Source organism: Myxocyprinus asiaticus, chromosome 26 (genome assembly GCF_019703515.2).
Source record: "Myxocyprinus asiaticus isolate MX2 ecotype Aquarium Trade chromosome 26, UBuf_Myxa_2, whole genome shotgun sequence".
Classification (NCBI taxonomy): domain Eukaryota; kingdom Metazoa; phylum Chordata; class Actinopteri; order Cypriniformes; family Catostomidae; genus Myxocyprinus; species Myxocyprinus asiaticus.
The window spans coordinates 30,596,472-30,616,845 of record NC_059369.1 but is presented as its reverse complement, the minus strand read 5'-3'; the positions used below and the strand labels follow the sequence as shown (position 1 = coordinate 30,616,845).

General features: G+C 41.6%; 1 protein-coding gene across 2 annotated transcripts in view; it reads left to right on the top strand.

The window, feature by feature from the left end:
- Positions 1 to 653: 653 nt before the first annotated feature.
- Positions 654 to 20,374, top strand: part of rasgrp4 (RAS guanyl releasing protein 4) — a 56,765-nt gene continuing 37,044 nt past the window's right edge. The window contains exons 1-5 of one of the 2 annotated variants that reach the window (XM_051656660.1): positions 654 to 1,185; positions 14,016 to 14,194; positions 17,429 to 17,538; positions 17,839 to 17,897; positions 17,982 to 18,113. In XM_051656660.1, coding sequence (XP_051512620.1) covers positions 1,163 to 1,185; positions 14,016 to 14,194; positions 17,429 to 17,538; positions 17,839 to 17,897; positions 17,982 to 18,113 — 503 coding nt within the window. In that variant the 5' untranslated portion in view covers positions 654 to 1,162. The remainder of the gene's footprint in view (positions 1,186 to 14,015; positions 14,195 to 17,428; positions 17,539 to 17,838; positions 17,898 to 17,981; positions 18,114 to 20,374) is intronic. The other variant, XM_051656659.1, reaches the window with a different exon arrangement.

The window sequence follows — 20,374 nt, the reverse complement described above, 5'->3', positions numbered from 1 at the left end:
CCCTCTCCTCCATCTTTAACAAGGCATCCTTTTAGTCTCCCAGTCCAGCTGCACATTGAGGGATTCAGCCCTAGAGACACTATCTCACTGTTATAGAGAGATGGAGGGCAGGAATGAAGAAGATGCAAGAACAGTTTAAATTGATTGAAGGCTAACAAATGGAAGACAAGCAGCAGGTGAGCCCATAGAGACACGCAACAACTACTCATGTACTCGGGGAAATTATCAAAAACACACCCGAAGGCTGGCTCATTAACCTTTGCCCTTAAGGCAAAGAACTGGCATGGACTACACCAAAGCTGAAAATATTTTAGCATATATGCTTGTGAGAGAAAAACTCTTCCTGCAACTCAACTGGTAGAGCATGGCACTAGCAATGCCAAGGGAACACATGATGTACTGATTAAATGTATACCTATAGTAAAAGCGCCTACCAAATGTGTTAATGTACTGTAATTTACTCAGTTCTTCTTTGTTCTCACTCCCCAACAGTTTTCAAATGGCCTTTCAATGATTTTAATTTGCATCACTCACTCTCACACTGTTTCCAAAGAGCTCTATCTCAGCCGTTCCCTCCCTCTCTTCTTTCTCTCTCACTTTTCCCCTCCCTCTGTCACACAGATGACAGTTCCCCTATCTCTCAGAGCCAGTGCCTGTATTTCAAATAGGGTCTTGTTTGTATTGAATGCAGAAAGCTGTTTGTTGTGATTATGCCCACTTTGACAACCTGTTTTTAACCTACAGTTTTACTTTTTTCATATTTTAACGTGCTATTGTTGAGTTGTTGGCACTTTTTTCTATTGTCTATAATTTTTTTATTGTTATGGTTAACTCTTGCTCTGTGGTTCGTGTTCTCTGGTAATTTTCAGACAGAGAGAGTGAGAGAGGGAGTGAGAGAGAGAGAGAGAGAGAGAGAGAGAGAGAGAGAGAGAGAGAGAGAGAGAGAGAGAGAGAGCGAGCCACAGCTCTTCAGATTTTAAGTTTTGACAGCTGTGGGTGAACGCCACTGCTCATCCCAGCCTGTAAGAGGTTACTTAGATCCTCCGGGCGTAAGGTGTGGAGGAGAGAGACTACAAGGTGCCCAATGGGACAAGTAGGGATTTAATTTCCCCTGTGGAACAAAAGGGACAAAATAGGACACCGGAGGAAAGGACTTGGCACCATGATACGCAAAGACTCAAAAAGGTACAGCTTCTCTTAGAATTTGCTTCCATTCTGACTATGCTTTAACAGATGTCCACACATTGGAGTCACTTTAGAAGTGATTTAAATTTCTCATAAACACAAAAGTCTGCTTTAGCTCTTCGTGTCACAGAGTTTAGTGTGCACTTGAGGTTTGATAAGCCTGCTGGTGCCTCATTTTGCAGCACACTGCAAAGTGATCACTGTGGTTATCTGACAAAGCTGTGGTTTCTCCTCATGTTCTTTAGAACTTTGTGTTTAGGTTTCAGTTCTCTGCGAGAATGATACGCTTGTCACTAACAAAGCGTTTCAAACTGCACATTCATCATTCAGATGGTCCCGTTAGGGCTCAAATAATGTTTGCATTTGCAAGATTGTATACAAAGATTTATACGTGTTCTGAGGTACTTGTCTCTAATCTTAAAGAGGGGATTTCACATTAGAGAGATGAAATACTTTTGACCTATATTCTTCTGTGACCTGTTGTGGATAGAGGTATGTTCACTCTTTGTTTACAGTACATAAGAGGCATTAGTAGGAACATACTGGTTTGTGTTGTGAAGAAACACTGCAAACTTTTTTAAGCCATAAAATAAGTGAATTAACTACTGCTACTGTAAATGAAATCAGATTTAAAAGAAGGTTAAACTCTGTGTCAACTTGAGTGGCAATTGATACAGGCTCTGCCTCTGAAATTTTCGGCACTTACTAATGACTTAAATGATGTACAGCAATGTGAGAATTGAACATTTATATTTTATAAGGAGGAGCTTTTGGGGCCCTCCGCATGTTATATCTGAGGTCTTATCTGATTGCTTGGAAATGACTGACATAGCAGTGGCTAAAGAAGATGCTATCAGCATCAGTCTCATAACAGAAAGCTTTTGCAAGCATACCAAATTCACATGTAATATTCATGTATTACCATAATCACAATTTACTTACACAAATCGTACCACAGTAATACAATAAATACAGAACATTAGAAAAATACAATGTTAACACGATACACAATTTACACAATATACCTGTGTGAAAAGCTCTATGTTCATGGGCAATGGAGGACTCAGGAGACAGCGAACAGTTAAGGTCAGTCTCTTTATTTCTATACAATGTCACGGCTTACAGCCAACTTAACAAAAAGGATCTTTGTATTGCTTCAGGGTTCTCTTGCTCATCCCTGGTGCTCTCTCCCCACTCTGATTCTCTGGCATACCTTTTCAGGTCTCCCTCCTCCATCACTATAATCAGAGACAGGTGTTAGAGTAATCAAAACCCAGGTGACGATCCTTACTGCTCTCCCTCTCCCGCAGACCGACACATGACCATGCCCCCCATGCCACATACCTCCACCGCCGACTCAGGCCGGGGCAAAATCCGGCCTTACCCACCAAACCCCTAACCACCCCCCACCCCACCATTTCTGTCGGCCACAACCATCTGTGCCCCCGTTCTGTGGACCACCTAAATTTTAAAGGGATGAAGAACCAGATACCAGCGTGTGATCCGTGCGTTAGTATCCTTCATGCGGTGGATCCACTGCAGAGGAGCGTGATCGGAACAGAGGGTGAAGGCCCGCCCCAGCAGGTAGTAGCAGAGGGTAAGAACAGCCCACTTAATCGCAAGACACTCCTTCTCGATGGTACTATACTCTGTCTCCCTGAAGGAGAGCTTGCGACTAATAAATAGCACTGGCCATACCTCCCCTCCCACCTCCTCCTCCAGCCCCCTGTCAGATGCATCAGTCTGCAGAATATAGGGGAGAGACAAGTCAGGTGCATGTAAAAGCGGCCCCCCACAAAGTGTGGACTTTACCTTAAGGAAAGCCTGTTGGCATGACTGGATTGGATCGGGAGCCCCCTTTTTAGTAAGGTCAGTCAGCGGGCTGGTGACATCAGAATAGCTAGGTACAAACCTCCGGTAGTAGCCAGCCAACCCCAAAAACTGCCTTACCTCCTTTTTGGTCTTGGGCACCGGGCAGGCTGCGATCATTGTGGTTTTGTTAACCTATGGATACACCTGCCCGTGACCCAATTGGAACCCCAGATACCTAACTTCCACCCGCCAATTGCACACTTCTTTGGGTTGGCCATGAGTCCCGCCTGCCGCAGTGCTCTCAGGACAGCCCTCAGATGTTGCATATGCCACTGCCAGTCATTACTATAAATAATAATATCATCCAGATATGCGGCGGCATATGCCGTGTGCGGTCTGAGGATCTTGTCCATAAGGCACTGAAATGTAGCCGAGGCTCCGAACAAACGAACGGATGCGTCACAAATTGGTGTAATCCGAACAGTGTGGAAAAAGCAATTTTTTTCTCAGGATATTGGAGTTAAAGGGATCTGCCAATAACCCTTTGTTAAGTCCAGCGTTGAGTAAAATTAACTCGTCAATTCGCGGCACTGGATAAGTGTCAAATTTGGACACCGTGTTCACTTTCCAGTAGTCAACACAGAACCGGACTGAGCCGTCACTCTTCTGTACCAGAACTACCGGGCTGTCCCAATCGCTGTGTGACTCTTTATTAGGCCCATTTGAAGCATTGCCTCTAATTCTTCCTGAACAATCTTTTTCTTGTGTTCAGGAAGATGTTAGGGGTGGCCACGATCCACCACCCCCAGGGTGGTCTCAATATGGTGCTCTATGAGGTTTGTGCGACCGGGAAGGGGTGAAAACACTTCCGCAAATTCCGCTTGCAAGAATACAATACAAAGATCCTTTTTGTTAAGTTGGCTATAAGCCGTGACATTGTATAGAAATAAAGAGACTGACTGTAACAAGTTCTTAGTTTGGGGCAATGGAGGAGTCAGGAGTCAACGGAGCAGGTTCAAGGTCAGACTTTTAATTTTCAGCTTCACACAGTCGACATTTACCATCGGAACACAATAAGTTATTGACAACGGAAAGCACTCATGGATGTTCATGCTTGTAGGTCACTCTCTCTCTCTCTCTGATGCATCGACGTGCCTTCCTCCGCTATCACTATAATGAGAAACAGGTGTTAGAAATAATTATGAGCCAGGTGACGAGCCTTACCACTCTCCCTCTCCCGCAGACCGACAAATGACCATGCCCCCATGCCACATGCCCCCACCGCTGACTCAGGCCGGGGCAACATCCAGCCTGCCTACTCCCCCCCATTCCTGGAGAGAAAGTCAGCCACAACCATCTGTGCCCCCAGTCTGTGGATTAGTATGCTTCATGCGGAGCCACTGCAGAGGAGTGTGATCAGAACAGAGGGCGAAGGCCCACCCCAGTAGTAGCAGAGGGTCAGAATAGCCCACTTAATCGCAAGACACTCCTTCTCGATGGTACTATATTTTGTCTCCCTGAAGGAGAGCTTGCAACTAATAAACAGCACTGGCCGTTCCTCCCTCCCCCCCACCTCCTGTGAGAGCACCATGCCCAGACCCCTGTCAGATGCATCAGTCTGCAAAATAAAGAGGAGAGGGAAGTCAGGTGCATGTAAAAGCGGCCCCCCACACAGTGCAGATTTTACCTTAAGGAAGGCCTGTTGGCACGACTCTGTCCACTGGACCGGATCGGGAGCCCCCTTTTTAGGAAGGTCAGTCAGCGGGCTGGTGACATCAGAATAACTAGGCACAAACCTTCGGTAGTAGCCAGCCAGCCCCAAAAACTGCCTTACCCCCTTTTTGGTCTTGGGCGTCGGAGAGGTTGCGATCGCTGCGGTTTTGTCAACCTGTGGATGCACCTGGCTGTGACCCAAGTGGAACCCCAGATACCTAACTTCTACCCGCCCAATTGCACACTTCTTCGGGTTGGCCGTGAGTCCCGCCCGTCTCAGCGTTCTCAGGACAGCCCTCAGATGTTGCATATGCCGCTGCCAATCATTACTGTAAATGATGATGTCATCCAGATATGCGGCCGCATATGCCGTGTGCGGTCTGAGGATCTTGTCCATAAGGCGCTGAAACATGGCCGGGGCTCCGAACAAACCGAACAGAAGAGTCACAAATTGGTGTAATCCGAACTGTGTGGAAAAAGCCATCTTTTCTCAGGACATTGGAGTTAAAGGGATCTGCCAATAACTCTTTGTTAAGTCCAGCGTCGAGTCAAATTGAGCCGCGCCCAACCGCAAGGGACCGGAGTGAATGAATTTGGTTTGTGAGATAGGCCCGAGCTCCGCCGTCTCCGGAACTACCGTCTCCAAGGCCACAGGCACCGCCTCCCTCCATAGTGGTAGATTTGACCTGCCCCTCCCCTATCTATTCACCTAACCTCATAATCGAGATCTCAGACTCGTTGTGTGACCTCAAAGGGTCCTTGCCACTTGGTGAGTAATTTGGAGCTTGAAGTGGGCAGCAATACAAGCATTTTATCTCCCTGTGTGAATTCCCTTGGTCGAGTGCCCCTGTCATACAGTCGGCGTTGATGTTCTTGCGCTTGGAGCAAATTCTTCTGTGTTACCTGCCCTAAAGTGTGGAGTTTTGCCCTAAGGTCAAGAACGTATTGAATTTGGTTTTTGCTATTCAAAGGTCCTTCCTCCCAAGCTTCCCATATGACGTCGAGCACGCTGCGTGGCCGGCGCCCATACAGTAGCTCAAATGGGGAAAACCCTGTGGAGGATCGCGGGACCTCTCGTACTTCAAACAACAGGGGTTCAAGCCACTTATCCCAATTTTTAGCGTCTTTGTGTACGAACTTACGAATCATGTTTTTCAAGGTCTTATTAAATCGTTTGACCAACCCATCGATTTGTGGGTGACAAACACTGGAGCGAATCGATTTAATGCCTAAAAATTTTTACAGTTCGTGTAGTGTACATGACATGAATGTTGTGCCTTGGTCAGTGAGGATTTCCTTTGGAATCCCCACTCGGGAGGTAATTTTGAAGAGTGCCTCCGCAACACTGCATGCTGAGATGCACTGCTTCCGGATATCACGTTGCATAGTCCACCAGAACGAATACAAAGCGATGCCCACGTGCAGTCTGCTCTAATGGTCCGATGAGGTCCATGCCAATTCTCTCGAAGGGGACCTCAATCAATGGCAGAGGGTGCAATGGCGCTTTTGGGGTGGCCGGCGGATTCACTAACTGGCATTCACGGCCTGCCGCACACCATTTGCATACGTCGCCGTGAATGCCTGGCCAAAAGAAGCAGGCCATTATGCGGTTCAAAGTCTTCTTGTGAGCTAAGTGGCCAGCCATTGGGTTATAATGAGCCACCTGGAAGAATGTTTCCCGGCGGCTCTTTGGTACTAATAGCTGCGTTGTATTCTCTTTGGTCTGAGTGTCCTGCATCACTCGATGCTCTTTAATAATAGAAAAGTACAGGTATGTGAGAGCAACATTAGGCTGGAGCTGTTGACCATCAATTACTTTCACTTGGTCAAAGGCGTGCATGAGGGACTCGTCACGCGACTGCTCCAGAGGGAAATCCCCCTCAGGGAAGCCCCTGAGTACAGGAATCCCCACGTCTGCATCTTCATGACGCGGAGCAGACGTCGACGGCCATGGCACCACCTCTCCCGCCATAGCATCGCACGTCACACACAGCGACACTATTTTGCAGGACCCATCCACACACATTACCCTCAATACATTTTTCAAATCAGGCCAATTTGTTCCCAGAATTAGTGGATGGGTGAGGCGGGTATTAACCGCGGCCTCGACTCTATGCCTTTTTCCCCTGAATCGTATCTCAATGGTAACCACTGGATACTTGTGAATGTCACCATGCACACACCTCACCCTCACCCATTTATTCCTATCCAATGCCCCGCCTTGCACCAAGCGTTGGTGGACAGAACAACCCGAATCCACCAAAGCTTGATATGTATCCCCTTTTACTCTTACCGGTATCCGATACGCCCCTGCCCGATTGGGGGCGGCCTGTGGAGCATCGGGGATCTGGACCAGTGTCCCCACCTCCATCACCGGACAACAATCCTGACTATGTCCGGCTTCCCCACAGCTCCAGCAGACCGGCCCAGGCCTTCCTTCCGCACTCGTGGGGACAGTCTTGCCAACCTAGGGGGGATAGCGGAGGGAGACAGGGGGAGTAGGAGGGACAGACAGGGGCAGGGGTCCCTTGGAGCAGGGATGGGGTTTGGGCGGGGCTCCTCCCCATTTCCGGGGCAACAGAACTGGGTGGGACTGGGAGGGATGGGGAAGGAACATGAGACACAGGGGTTGGAGAGAGAACAGAGAGAGAAGAGGGAAAAGAAAAAAAATTGGATCGCTGACTCCTGGAAATGCTGCCATGTAGTCCTCTGCCAGCTGGACGACCTCCTCCAGCGATGCCGGGTGGTGGCACTGAACCCACTCAGACATACCTCATGGAAGCTGGACGACGAACTGCTCTTTTTAAGGAGGCTGGCGGCAGGAAGTTGTTGTGCCACCAGCTGCGCCTCTCCGGAGAGTAAGGGCCATAGACGGGCCACCCACTAGTCGGGAGGCCACTTCCAGACCACCGCCATCTTTTCAAAGAGGTCTAGGAAGGCCTCTGGGTTGTTATCCGGCCCCATCTTCATTAGGGCTGCGGGTGGGGTGGGTTCCGGGGAGGTTGCAGCGCCAGCCCCCTCTCTGGCGATCAGGATCCGGAGCACCTGCTGGTCCTCCACTTGTGCCTGAAGCAGGACTTGGAAATGCTGTTCCTGCTCCAGGCATACGTCCATGAGGGCCTGGTGTTGAGTCTGCTGGATGCTGGAAAGGGTTTTGAAGACTTGCGCTGAGGACTCCATAATGGCATACTCCTCCAAAGCTGTGTTTTCAGCACCACTGTTGAAAGCTCTATGTTCGTGGGCAATGGAGGAGTCAGGAGACAGGTTAGATTAGATAGTAAAAGCTCTTTAAGGTAACGTTGCAGGTGACCACCTTTTACAATGTAGACAGAGTACACATTAAGCATCAAATTTTCAAGTTTAACTAGCAAGGGAAGTTTGCCTTGCCTTGCCAAGTTTAATTGGTAATGTATTATCACATTTGAATAATTTCTGAAATTTACAGGTACAAATGTGAATGGCAATAATACTGGAGTGGACACACATAAACAGTTCGTGAGAGTGAGAGATGGAGAGGTTGCAGAGAGACCGGAGAGAGAGATAGAGAAAGGGTGGGCTACAAACAAGGCCTTCAAAGGGCTCTGGCATCAATTAATCAATTAACGAGAGAAAGGGAGGAATTTGCATGTTCCCTGACTGTGTGTGTGTTTGTTAGAGAAGAGAGAGAGACAGAAGAAGAGGAGGCAGGAGAGAGAGAGGGTAATCTAGCTAGAGATGAAGCCAGGAACTCGACGTAAAACACTGGCTGCTTTACACTGGGTGGGGGGGGGGGGGGGGCAATTTCCAAAGAGAAAAGAAGAAGTTGTTTTCCTGAATGACATGAATAGAGCAAAGGGTGCAAGAGGAGAGGAAGAGAAAGTGAGAGAGTAGGTGCTAAGCATGCTCAACACTCATATACTATATAGTTGCAAATGTATCATTGGATTATGATATTCAATCCCTGGATGGCCATCTCAAGTGTGGACAAAAAAAAATAAATAAAAAAAAATTAAATTAAAAATTAAAAATTAAACTGTTTCTCAAAGAATCTTTCTCAAAAAGCAGTAATTGTAAGTAAGTTATTGGCCTGAATTAACCTGACTACAGGTACAACATAAGGTTACACCAGTCAAAGTTTCGTTTTATTTATTATTTATTTATTTATTTTAATGTATTTTATTAGATAAGAAAGTGAAGAGGGAGGCAGAAAACGACTGTGGAGAACAGGGGTAATTGGATCGGGAATGGTAATTTTTAAGGGTCAGTAGCCAGTTGCAAGAAACCCCTCAAACTGCACTGAAATTTTTTTTGAAACTGAATCATAGATACATAGATTGCAAAAATAAAACTACTTTTAAGAGTATACATCAAGAAGAAATAGCTAACTCAAGTAACCACTGTAAAATGTTTTGTCAGATAACCTAAAAATATGCTTCATGTGGTAACATCTACATTAACCTAGGGTTTTCTTAACTTAAAGGGATAGTTCACCCACAAATGAAAATTCTCATATAATTTACTCACCCTCATGCCATCCAAGATGTGTATGACTTTCTTCTGCTGAATACAAATGAAGATTTTTAGAAGTATATCTCAGCTCTGTTGGTCCATTCAATGCAAGTGAATGGTGTCCAGAATTCTGAAGGTCCAAAAAGCACATGAAGGCAACATTAAAGTAATCCATAAGACTCCTGTGGTTTAATCCATGCCTTCTGAAGCTAAATGAAACAGGTAAATATTTAAGTCTATAAATATCCACCTTCAAGCAGCCCTCCAAAGCATTCTTCTCTCCTAAGAGTTCTTCTTATTTTGTTTTTGGCAATTTGCACTCTTCATGCACGGCAGGAAAGATAATTTATAGTAAAAAAGGACTTAAATATTGGTCTGTTTCTCACCCACACCTATAAATCGCTTCTGAAGATATGAATTTAACCATTGGAGTCACTTTAATGCTGCCTTAATATGCTTTTTGGACCTTGAAAGTTCTGGTCACCATTCACTTGCATTGAATGGACCAACAGAGCTGAAATATTTTTCTAAAAATCATTGTTTGTTTTCAGCAGAAGAAAGTCATACACATCTGGGATGGCATGAGGGAAAGTAAATGATGAGAGAATTTTCATTTTTGGATGAACTATCACTTTAAGGGCCCATAATTTTGCATAATTCTAACACAGTAGTTTTCAGTTACCAGTGCCATTGTAGAAATTCACTATGCACAGTAAACCATGATTAAATTAATCCATGAATGAAAGTGTCCAATAAAAGGGCTGCTAACATGGCTGCCCCCACAAGAGGACCCTGCTCCATGTAGAATAAAAAAACTAATATAAAGTTACTGATATAACTGAACTCTTCATCTCACATGAGTGGTCATGGGCCCAGATCAGGTAGCCTTACAGATACAATTCTGCTGTTCCACTTTTTAGGGTGTAGTTCCTATGAACATTTATTTACACACAGACAGCATTTACATTTGCATAGGCTTGTTTACAAATTCATTTACATTAACCAAGTGTATTTTCCCTCATTTGTATAATGTCTGTAGCTGTGTGTTTGTGTATGTGTGGGTTTTTCAGGCATGGGAGATCAGAAGAGTGTGTATTGTATATTGTCATCAGCTGTAGAGCAGGCTGATGCAAATAAGGCTCAGAGAGAGAGAGAGAGAGAGACGTGAAAATATGATGGAGAATTTGCATATTGAAAACATGTATAATATTCCGACAGAAAGAGAGTGAAATGCAGGGAGAGAAAGGCAGAGACAAGGAAATAGAAATACAACGTGACTTTTATGAACTCTACTAACGTATAAAAAGGAAGATGCATGGGTCAAATGTAAGGGTAAGTCTCTGCAGTGTCTTTTATCAATACAAATTCCATCCTGGTCTACAAACTTCAACTGATGTGAATTTATGCACTTGGGTTGAGTGTGTGTATATGTGTAGCCCTTATCTCTGTGGTTGGACTTGCTGTTTTACTGTATGTTTAATGAGGTGAGAAGGTAAACTTCAGTGTGTGTATATGCAGAGAGAGAATTGAAAAAGAACGTGCTGAACTGGACACTGAGCTGGGAGGAACGGAGAGAGTGCTTGGGAGGGGTTTGGTCATTCTAAGAACTCCGCTACTTCTCTGCAGTCATGGCTAGCTTCCTGTTCGTGTCAGTTCAGTCACACACCACAGTGATTCTTGCTGATGCTGTCACAGAAGCTCCAAGTCAGAAACATATAGTCTTTGTTATATGTACAGTGGCCCCAGAATATATTTGGACACTTAAAATCTATGAATGTCTTTGCAATAGGCAAGGCAAGTTTATTGGGATAGCACAGTTCATACACGATCGCTTAAAAATTGTTTAAAAATAAGCACACATAAATGTCCATTTAAAAATCTTTTATATAAAAATGAATAAGGAAAGAACATGAAATAAAAATGAATTAGAATAAATGTATTTTTCTAATAATAAACAAACAAACAAATAAATAAAAAAACAAAATATAAGCAAGTGGCATTAATTTAATCAATTATTAATAACAAAGTAATAATAACAATAATTAATATCGTTAATGTTAATTCATTTTAATGCTATTATTGTTAAAATTGTATTATGATTAATAAAAAAAAACGCTTTTCAAGCTAATGATTTCACAAAAATAATTTTAAAATTATAATAGGATAGACAAGTTATTCAAAATTCAGACAAAGAATTTGGATGCTTTTTGGTTGTCCAATGTTAGTGGAACATGTCCATATTGTTACTACAACTGTGGACATTGGTGTGAACTCGAGGGGACTGAATTCATAAATCCACAAAAATTACCTTAGGACCAGTTTGTTAAAAGTTATTGCAAAAAATAGCTGAGAAAAGTGAAGTGAGCCCTGAAAAATACAAGCTGATTTTCATTAAAATTATACAGCAGCTATAAAATGTTGTTGTTTTCTGTTTGTATATGAGAAAAAGGGCCAGAGAGAGAGCAAAACAGAGAGAGAAAGAGAGAGAGAGAGAGAGAGAGAGAGAGAGAGAGAGATAGAGAGAGAAAGAGATGCTTATCTGCGTTTTCTTACTGTCTCTCTTCCTGTGACATTGACGATAGTGAATAGTGACATCCACTGCATGTGTACTTTAAGGATGTTTCTGCTATGGCTACAGTGGCAGGCCATGGCACATGAACAGATACAACAAGCACTGTGCACAGTGCAGGGTGGCAGATATTAACACATAATACACACAACCTTACATATAAACATAAACATAACTGAACTACAGGTAGGGCTTGCAGAGCATGAACAGACACAAGCAGGTAGTACAGTACATACACAGACCTGGCCTTAACTGCAGAATACTTAAAGGGAAACTCATTGTCTCAGGTATAGACAAGGCCATAACCATGTCTTCAACATTTGGGGGGACCAAACCATTTTTGGGGGGTGTGGGAGGTCACGGGTGTTGATGTCACTAATATAATGGTCCTCTTTGGTCCTTTATATAGTAAAGGTGCTGAATGCAATAATTTTCTGAATAAAGGCTTGAAATGCGTTAATGGCCCAACTTTTTATAAGTTTTGGTTTTAAAAGTAAATACATGTATTGCTAGCAATTTGCCTGTTTCAGTCATCTTTTCTTTCTTTTTTGTGCTTTCTCAAAGAAAAGACAAATATAATTAGAATTTTTTTCATCATTGATGTATCTATAAAATTACATGACTGTGTCAGCTGGCTAGCAAAAAGAAAATACCCAAAATTATTTGCTGCCCTCAGGTTGTCCCCCATTATTTTTTCCTCCCAGTACACAATATTTTCTGCAACGCTGCACTCTTCCATACAAAAACACTTCATATTGACCACTGCTGTCAAGGTACAAAGAGAAACAAAAAATCATTATAAAAATACCATAAAAGTAGTCCATACAACACTAAGCTTTTCTATGGAACCAGAAAGCTTGGAATATAATGCACAAGTCATATGAACTACTGTTATGATGTCTTTATACTGAACCTTTAATAGTGCTTTATAGCATTTGTCCTTTTTGAAGCTTGACAGCTCCTGCTCACTATATACTGTTATTCTGTGGAATAGAGCTGCTTAAAATATCTATTTTTATGTTCCAAGAAAAACCCCAGCATATTGGTTTTAAACAACATAAGGGTAAGTAAATGAGTAAAATCCATTTTTAGGTGAACTACTCTTTTAACTGGTGGCTCATTTTTGAGCACAAGCCTGACAAAGACATACTCAAAATAAAATGGTCTCTTTTAAAAGTAGACTCTTAGAAGATACTGTAAACAATTCAGATAAAAATTTTTTTTTGAAGAAAATGTGAGTGGACGTGTTGTATTTCAAGGGTGTTCTTGGTAGTTGTTAGGTCTAGGTGTTGCTTACTGGCCCAAGTCAAAAGAGCCTACCCCCATGTATTCTGGTCCCTAGGTATGTCTTGGATCCCTCATTCAATTTAATCTAACAGATTTTTATTTTTTTTATCGCTAAGTCTGAATACTTAGAAGAGTAACAGCTCACTCTCAACAAGTCACACATTTTGAGGTATTATTCATGTAGCACAAAATGATGTGGAACGAATTACGTGCCAAAGTTTAAAACTTTGCAAAACTAGCAAGCACCACTAATAACACAACACATAACACAGCTTTTCTCATCAACAAACATTCACCACCGTAACTGCTGCTCTTTGAAACACTGCATGAAATAACCACAGTCATATGGTCCACAACATCAACACGTTTTATTATATTAAATAAAAAATGAAAAATAAAAACAAGAGGCCAAAATGTAAAAGTATTGTCAAAGATCTATCGCATTTTGTGTAAGACCTGTGGTCTTTTGGGCGACTGACAATACATCTGTTGTGTAAACTGACTGTTGCCAGGGACCATTTTTTGTTTGTATGTGAGATCTTTGTTCTGATAATGATTCTGAGGCTATTGATTGTCTTAATAAATGCTTGTGTGTATACCACCAGGATGCCACATTTGCACATATTGGATGATTTGAATATAGCTACTGCACATTAGTGGGGCTATGTTTGGTATGTAGCACTGTGTTTCTAGGCCTCATCAAAGATTGTGTCGTATATTTTTTCATAAAAAATATTTAATGCCAAAAAAATTATTGCTAATGATTTTACAATAATAATAATAATAATAATAATAATAATAAATAGTTTTTTTTTTTCCTTCATTATTTTCTTTATCTTTTTATTTCATTCTGACTTTTGGTCAGGTTCAAAAGTTGGAGTGCTCATCAAGAGTTTAAAAGCATTGAAGACCTCAAAACTCAAAAGAATAAATTTTTCTCCATGTGTCTGCCTGACTACAGCAGTAGGAAGTCCCGTCAGGAGGAGGGAATTGTGATAAAGAACAGAAGACCGGTGCAGAGGAGGATGACATGCCCCAGCCTGCAGGAGATCAGTCGGGCTTTACAGAGTCCATCAGCTCACCCATCGTTCCGTGCTGCCAGCCTGGATGAGCTCATCCTCCGCTGCCTCCACTGCTTCGGTTAGCGTCCCGCTTACCTCTCTTGATCTGTCCAGCAGCCTTTCTGTCTGTTTGTCTGTCTCTCTTTTGAGCCCCCTTTTACATGCACATGAAAATTCGAATAAATAGCAGAATTTGGTCATATTCTATGCATGCGTCATGCAAATGTATTGCCAACCAGATTAAGCCTATATTTTGGTTTCTAGAAATCTGAATAAGAGAAGTGACATAGGCCTGTGTTAATCTGAATTTTGGGTCATGGTAAACGTGCACTCAGTAATTTTTTGAAGTATGTTGAAGTATGGCTTACACTGACACCTAGTGGCCTGGATGCTGCATCATTCATACACAGTAGTTTTCAGATACCAATGCCATTGTAGAAATTCACTATGCACAGTAAGCCAGGATTGATTTAATACATGATTGAAAGTGCCCAATAAAAAGGTAGTTACTGAAAATAAGTAAGTAGTATTCAGCTGGTCATGTGATGCTAACATGGCTGCCCCCATGAAGTGCCCCTGCTCCATGTAGAGTAAAAGAGTATTTATAAGTTTACTGATATGACTGAACTCTTCATCTCACATGAGTGGTCATGATTACTATTAATTTCTTTAGAAGTAAATCTTTTTAAATGAGAAAAAAAAAAAAAAAAATACTGAGTGCACTTTTAACACTTTATACAGTATGGAATAATCATTCTTCATTTGGAGTACTACAAGACATATGCAGTTGTGAAAAGTCCAGTGATAGAATATGCACTTACTTTTTTTCTTTTCTTTTTTACAAATATTTAAAGAAATTAAAGTAAATCAGTATTCAGATAGGTAAAAGACAGGTGAAGTAAATGGCCAGAGTAAGAATCTCCAGTATTTTCAGAGGAGAATAGCAGAAAAAGAACATGCATACAGGGGCGTAGATTCCAGGGGGGATGGAATCCAATATTTATACCATGATCAATGGCAACATGTAAATTCTTCATACTGTAACCCCCCAGTGTTCAAGCCAAATCAACGCCCTTGCATGCATGTCTTAGTTTATTTGAAATATGCTGATTACAAGTATACATGACTATACCAATAAATGTTAAGGATGTAAATAAGAGCAAACAATGATTTTTGGAAATGATGTGCAGGTAAATGTCTAATTTCTAGCCCCACACTGCATCACAGTGATTTTGCATTTGCTATTCCTGTTTCAAAAACAAAATATAACAGAATGTTGACTACTGGGTGGTAAAAGGAAGTACAGCTTACATCACTTGTCAGACATGAAGAAAGTCACTTTTCTTTCACCTGATCAGACATATCTCTCCTACATCCCTCTTTCCTGGGGTTCTCGGCCCTGTCTCTGGTCTCATGTGCCCGCTGCCCTTTCTCATTATATCCAGTGTCCATGTGCTAGGCAGATTGTGTAAGTCTGCGGAGTAATGTGAGGGAGAGAGGGAAGGAGAAACAGTGGGACAGAGAGAGGCAAATCTTTTGGTTTACTAGCATTCAGTGCCTGGGAATGTGTTTGTCCCTCTATGCTAATGAGACAAAGCCTGATTGTGTGCCTCAAATTTGCAGGCCTGCACAAGACAGAATGGCATACAAAAAAGCAAGGTATACCCTAACCTTTAGTGATTTGACAAAAACAAAACAAAAAACAAAACAACCCAACCTTAAAGCTGAAGTGTATAACTTTTCCAGTGTTAAAATATGTTCTCTTATCCCAGCTTAATTTGCAGAGATAACTATAAGTAAGCCATTCATAGGTTAATTTTCTTGAAAACTGTAAACACTGTGTCTCTGTGGTGCTGTGAATATTCCTCTGTTTTAAGCGTCCCGTCTTGTGAGACACAACAACCTTGACTCAACCAGTGGCTTGAGTTAGGGGCGGGACTATCTGTGTGTTTGATCAGTAGCAGACGGGGGCCATATTCAGAAAGCTGTTTTGAAAACAATGTTTATTTTTGCAATTCCATTTAGTGGCACATAAATTACACAATTACACAGTGTAAGACTTTGGCATATATCTCAGGCTGCACTGTTTATGCAATGGACATATCAATGTGCTGGAGTTTCCACAACAGAAGGAATATTCCTTATGGTCTGGGGACATGATTGACCCTTCACTAAGCTCCGCCCCCCTTAGTTACATTTGATCGCTCTGACAAGCTCTGCAGAACTCCCCATTGGAATGAATGGAGATTGCCCTGGACGGTGATTTTTTTTTTTTTTTTTTTGGCAAAATATTCTTATAAACGGAATGGATAATATTTTACGTGGGCTGGTATGAAGAGTGACAATGTCACTCTTTATCTTAAAATGCATATTTATCTTAAGTTTTTTGTAAAATAAATTATTGAATTGATTAAAAACTGTGGAGAATGTGAATCAGAATCAAGGCAAATGATTATTACAGTCACTTGAAAAGAGAAAAACTTCATTTAATAGCGATTACACATCTAATAACATTAGTGTAAGTGAACAGAGCTGTTTATAACGTTTTGTAAACTAATTTTGTTGCTGTGAACTGTTTATTTACTGTCACTTTTACTATGACTTGAATCAATACATAAATAAATTAACATCCAGTTATTAGCTTTAATTTAATTTTAAGCAAATGTAGGTGTCGTTGCAAATGTTATATGTTCATTTTGGAGTGAGGGCTGACACAGTTGAATCCATAACATGCCCTTCTCCAGATTTATTTAAAGATAATTTTTTTAAAAAGAAACAAAAACACTGTGTGTATCCCCTCTGGGTAACTTGTGTCACTATTATAAATGACCCAGCAACAACGTGATTTAAATTTTTTGGATTATTTTGATAAAATCCCGCTTAAAATTATTCAAACACACATTACTTCCATAGGCTCTCATTGGAAAATAACAAACGCATGTCAGTGTAATGGTGGCAGGGCAACAGTTGCTAAGACAGGATTGGTCAGAAGTGCTTTAAGGTGGGGCTTAGCGAAGGGTCAATTGCGTTAATGTTTTAATCAGATGAAACAATCTTAAACTTTAAAGGACATTACAAGAGGGACCTGAGCCATATCTAGGGTTGAGAATGTCATAGAGACTTGGAGATGGTCTCTTTTGTGCCAGAAAGCAACCACCTAGCAACCACCAAATAATGCCCTAGCAACCACTCTGAACACTCCTGGCAACCATCCGCAACACCCTATCATCATGGCGGTGTATTTTGCATAGTAAGCACCACTCATGTTCTTCTGAAAATGCAAAAATCTTATTATAAACACTTTGCTTTGCAGACTTAGATGGGAAGCTTACCAAAGGAAATCAGCTTGTTCATATGACCATGATGATGCATAACTGGGTGGTACCATCAAACATCTTCGCCCATAAGCTGCTTTCCTTATATCCTCCATCAAACCTCACTGCACTGATGTAAATGTGTCTCCCTTGAATTTATCTGTACCCTAATAGCAAAAGATTTATTTACTCAGCAGATCCCAGAGTAGTTGTGTCTTTCATCCATAGAACAGTCTTGGGACACAGTCAGTCACAGCACCACACAGCCTCACATGGCTCTTAATCCCACTGACAAAGAAACAAGAGCTGCCCTGTTGTGGTTTAGCCTATTTATTGGGGGTGTATTATTTAGTCTGAGATTTTGTTGTCTCACTTTTCTGTCATTCCTCCTTGACTTGTGATAACATATAAGGACTGTCCATCAGAGAAGAGGGCACAGAGGCGCCCACAAATCTGCCACTTCATCAGGTTGGTGTATCCACTACATTCATATGCATTTCATATTAATATATTTCATATTAAAGTGAAAATCTCCTCTCCTCTCCTTTTTAGGCATTGGATTAGACAGTTTCGGCTGATGTTTGAGGCAGACCCTCTATTAGAAGAAGCGATGGGAGATCTTTGGGCTCTGGTCAGAGTTGAGGGGAATGACTCGCACTATCAGCTTTTCAACACACCTTACATGTGAGTGTCTGATGAACAGTATTTGGTATACATAACATTATATGTAATCAGTAGTACTTGCTAAGGCTATTATTGTTGCTTATACTTAGAATGAGGGATTTAATCAAACCCCCAACCCTATGTAAACTTTACTCTGTTTATAAACTGAAGCCTATTTTTGGGGCCATTAAGATTTTTTACTTTGTGAGATTATTTTCATGACATTTATGCATATTTTACCCCCCAATTCTCATTAATGCAAAGCGAAAAACTAAAATCAAATGATTCAAAATGTCCAGTATTTATACATCATAGTAGCACTCCTTTGGTAATGCCTTTAATTTGAGCTGATTTTAATGTAAAAAAAAAAAAAAAAAATCTGTAAAATTAAAAAAAAATTGAATCATTATTGAAAACAATGGGAACAGTAAATGTTGGGGTGAGGTTGGAGTTAAATAGCACTAGGACATTTACCTGACAGGTTTTTATTTGAGGTAAAATAGCACCAGGACATTTACCTGACAGGTTTTTATTTGGGGTGAAATAGCACCAGGACATTTACCTGACAGGTTCCGTGAGAATCACCCTAATAGTGCTAGATAAATGAATGATACAGGGTGACTTGTTGTGGAGAGGTATGCTCTTACTTTTGTAGGCGATCAGACATTCATTTTAATTTCAAGTCTGTGGAAAATCTAACATTGAAGGAGAAACCCAGGCCTAGGGACCTAGCAATGCCTAGCACCCAAAACCTCATAACAACCACACAGCAACATGCCAAAAACCTCTCAGAACACCTCAGCAACCGCAGAACAACGGCTTAGCAACCATTCACAACATCCTTGTTGCTCATATTTACCCCCTCAAATTTTCTCAGATTAACATTTTTATTGGTTGATTCTCAAACATAACAGAACAAAGCAAAATATACATGCACAGGGTCAACCATTATCCTCCTTAACCCCCATTAATTCCCTATCCTCCTCCCAATCCCGAACTCACAACATTTCCGTGGTCTAAGCCTGAGTATACACATTGTAAAAGGTTCTTAGCTCTCTTGGAAAGGAGGAAGTGGGAGACGGCAGTTCCAACTCAAATGTGTTATTTATTTTGCGAAACTCAAAACTACGCTTTCCAGCGGTAAGCACTCAAATGCGCTTTTCAGTGGCAAACACTCAAACACAATGTTTATTTGAACAGCACTGTCTCGGGGTGTGTGAAGCTCTCTCTCCCTCACTGGCGTCTGGCTTGCTCTTAAATTCGTCTCCAACTCTCGCTGCATTGACAAACAGCTATTAGCTTACTGTTCTCATCTCCTGATCTTGCTCTCCATTCACAAACCGACGCTCAACCACGCCCCCACTACCACACACATATAAACATGAAGATTGAAAAAAAAAAAGAAAAAAAAGGGTTTCTCTTCACATGGCCCTCACTGAGAGCCTTCCAGAAAGTTCATGTATTTGTCCCATTTCTTACCATATGCATCTAATCTACCAAGCTGTTTATATGACATCTTTTCGAATGCCGCCACCTTGCCCAATTCGGTGAACCATTCTTGAAATGAGGGAGTGCCAACTGACTTCCATCCTCTAAGAATTATTTGTCTGCAAACCATTACACTAGTTTGGAGCCAGCTTTTTGTATATTTGTCACCTACTTTAATAACCGCCCCATCACCCAATATACATAGTCTGGGGCAGAATGAAATTTGAGTATCTAAAACCTCACAGATAAAATTCTGGACTCTTAACCAGAATTACTGAATCTTAGTGCAGAACCACAGAGAATGGGCTGTGTCTCCATCCTCCAACTGACATCGCCAACAGGTAGGTGTGTCTTTTAAACAAAGCCAAAACAATCAAGAGGGAATCCAATAGAAACAATGCAAAATTTTAAAATGAATAAGGCATACCCTTGCATCCCTAGACACAGTTTTAACATTTTTTTAAATCCTTTCCCACTCCCCATCGTCCAATACCAAGTACAAATCTCTTTCCCATAACCTCTTAAGAGCTGTTAGGGCCCCATAACCAAGACTCTGTATCAACAAGGAATAATACACTGAAGCTTCATGCCCTTTTCCAAAGGCTGTGAGCACCATACAAAGAGCTTCTGCAGCTTTGGGGGGTTATGTACTACCACCAAAAATAGTACAAAATAAATGGCTCAAAGGTACATACCTGAAAAATTGAGACCTAGAAATTCCAAATTGCTGTGTTATATTTTCAAATGATCTCAAAGCTTAGTTTTCATAAAGGTCACCAAGTGTAGCAACACCC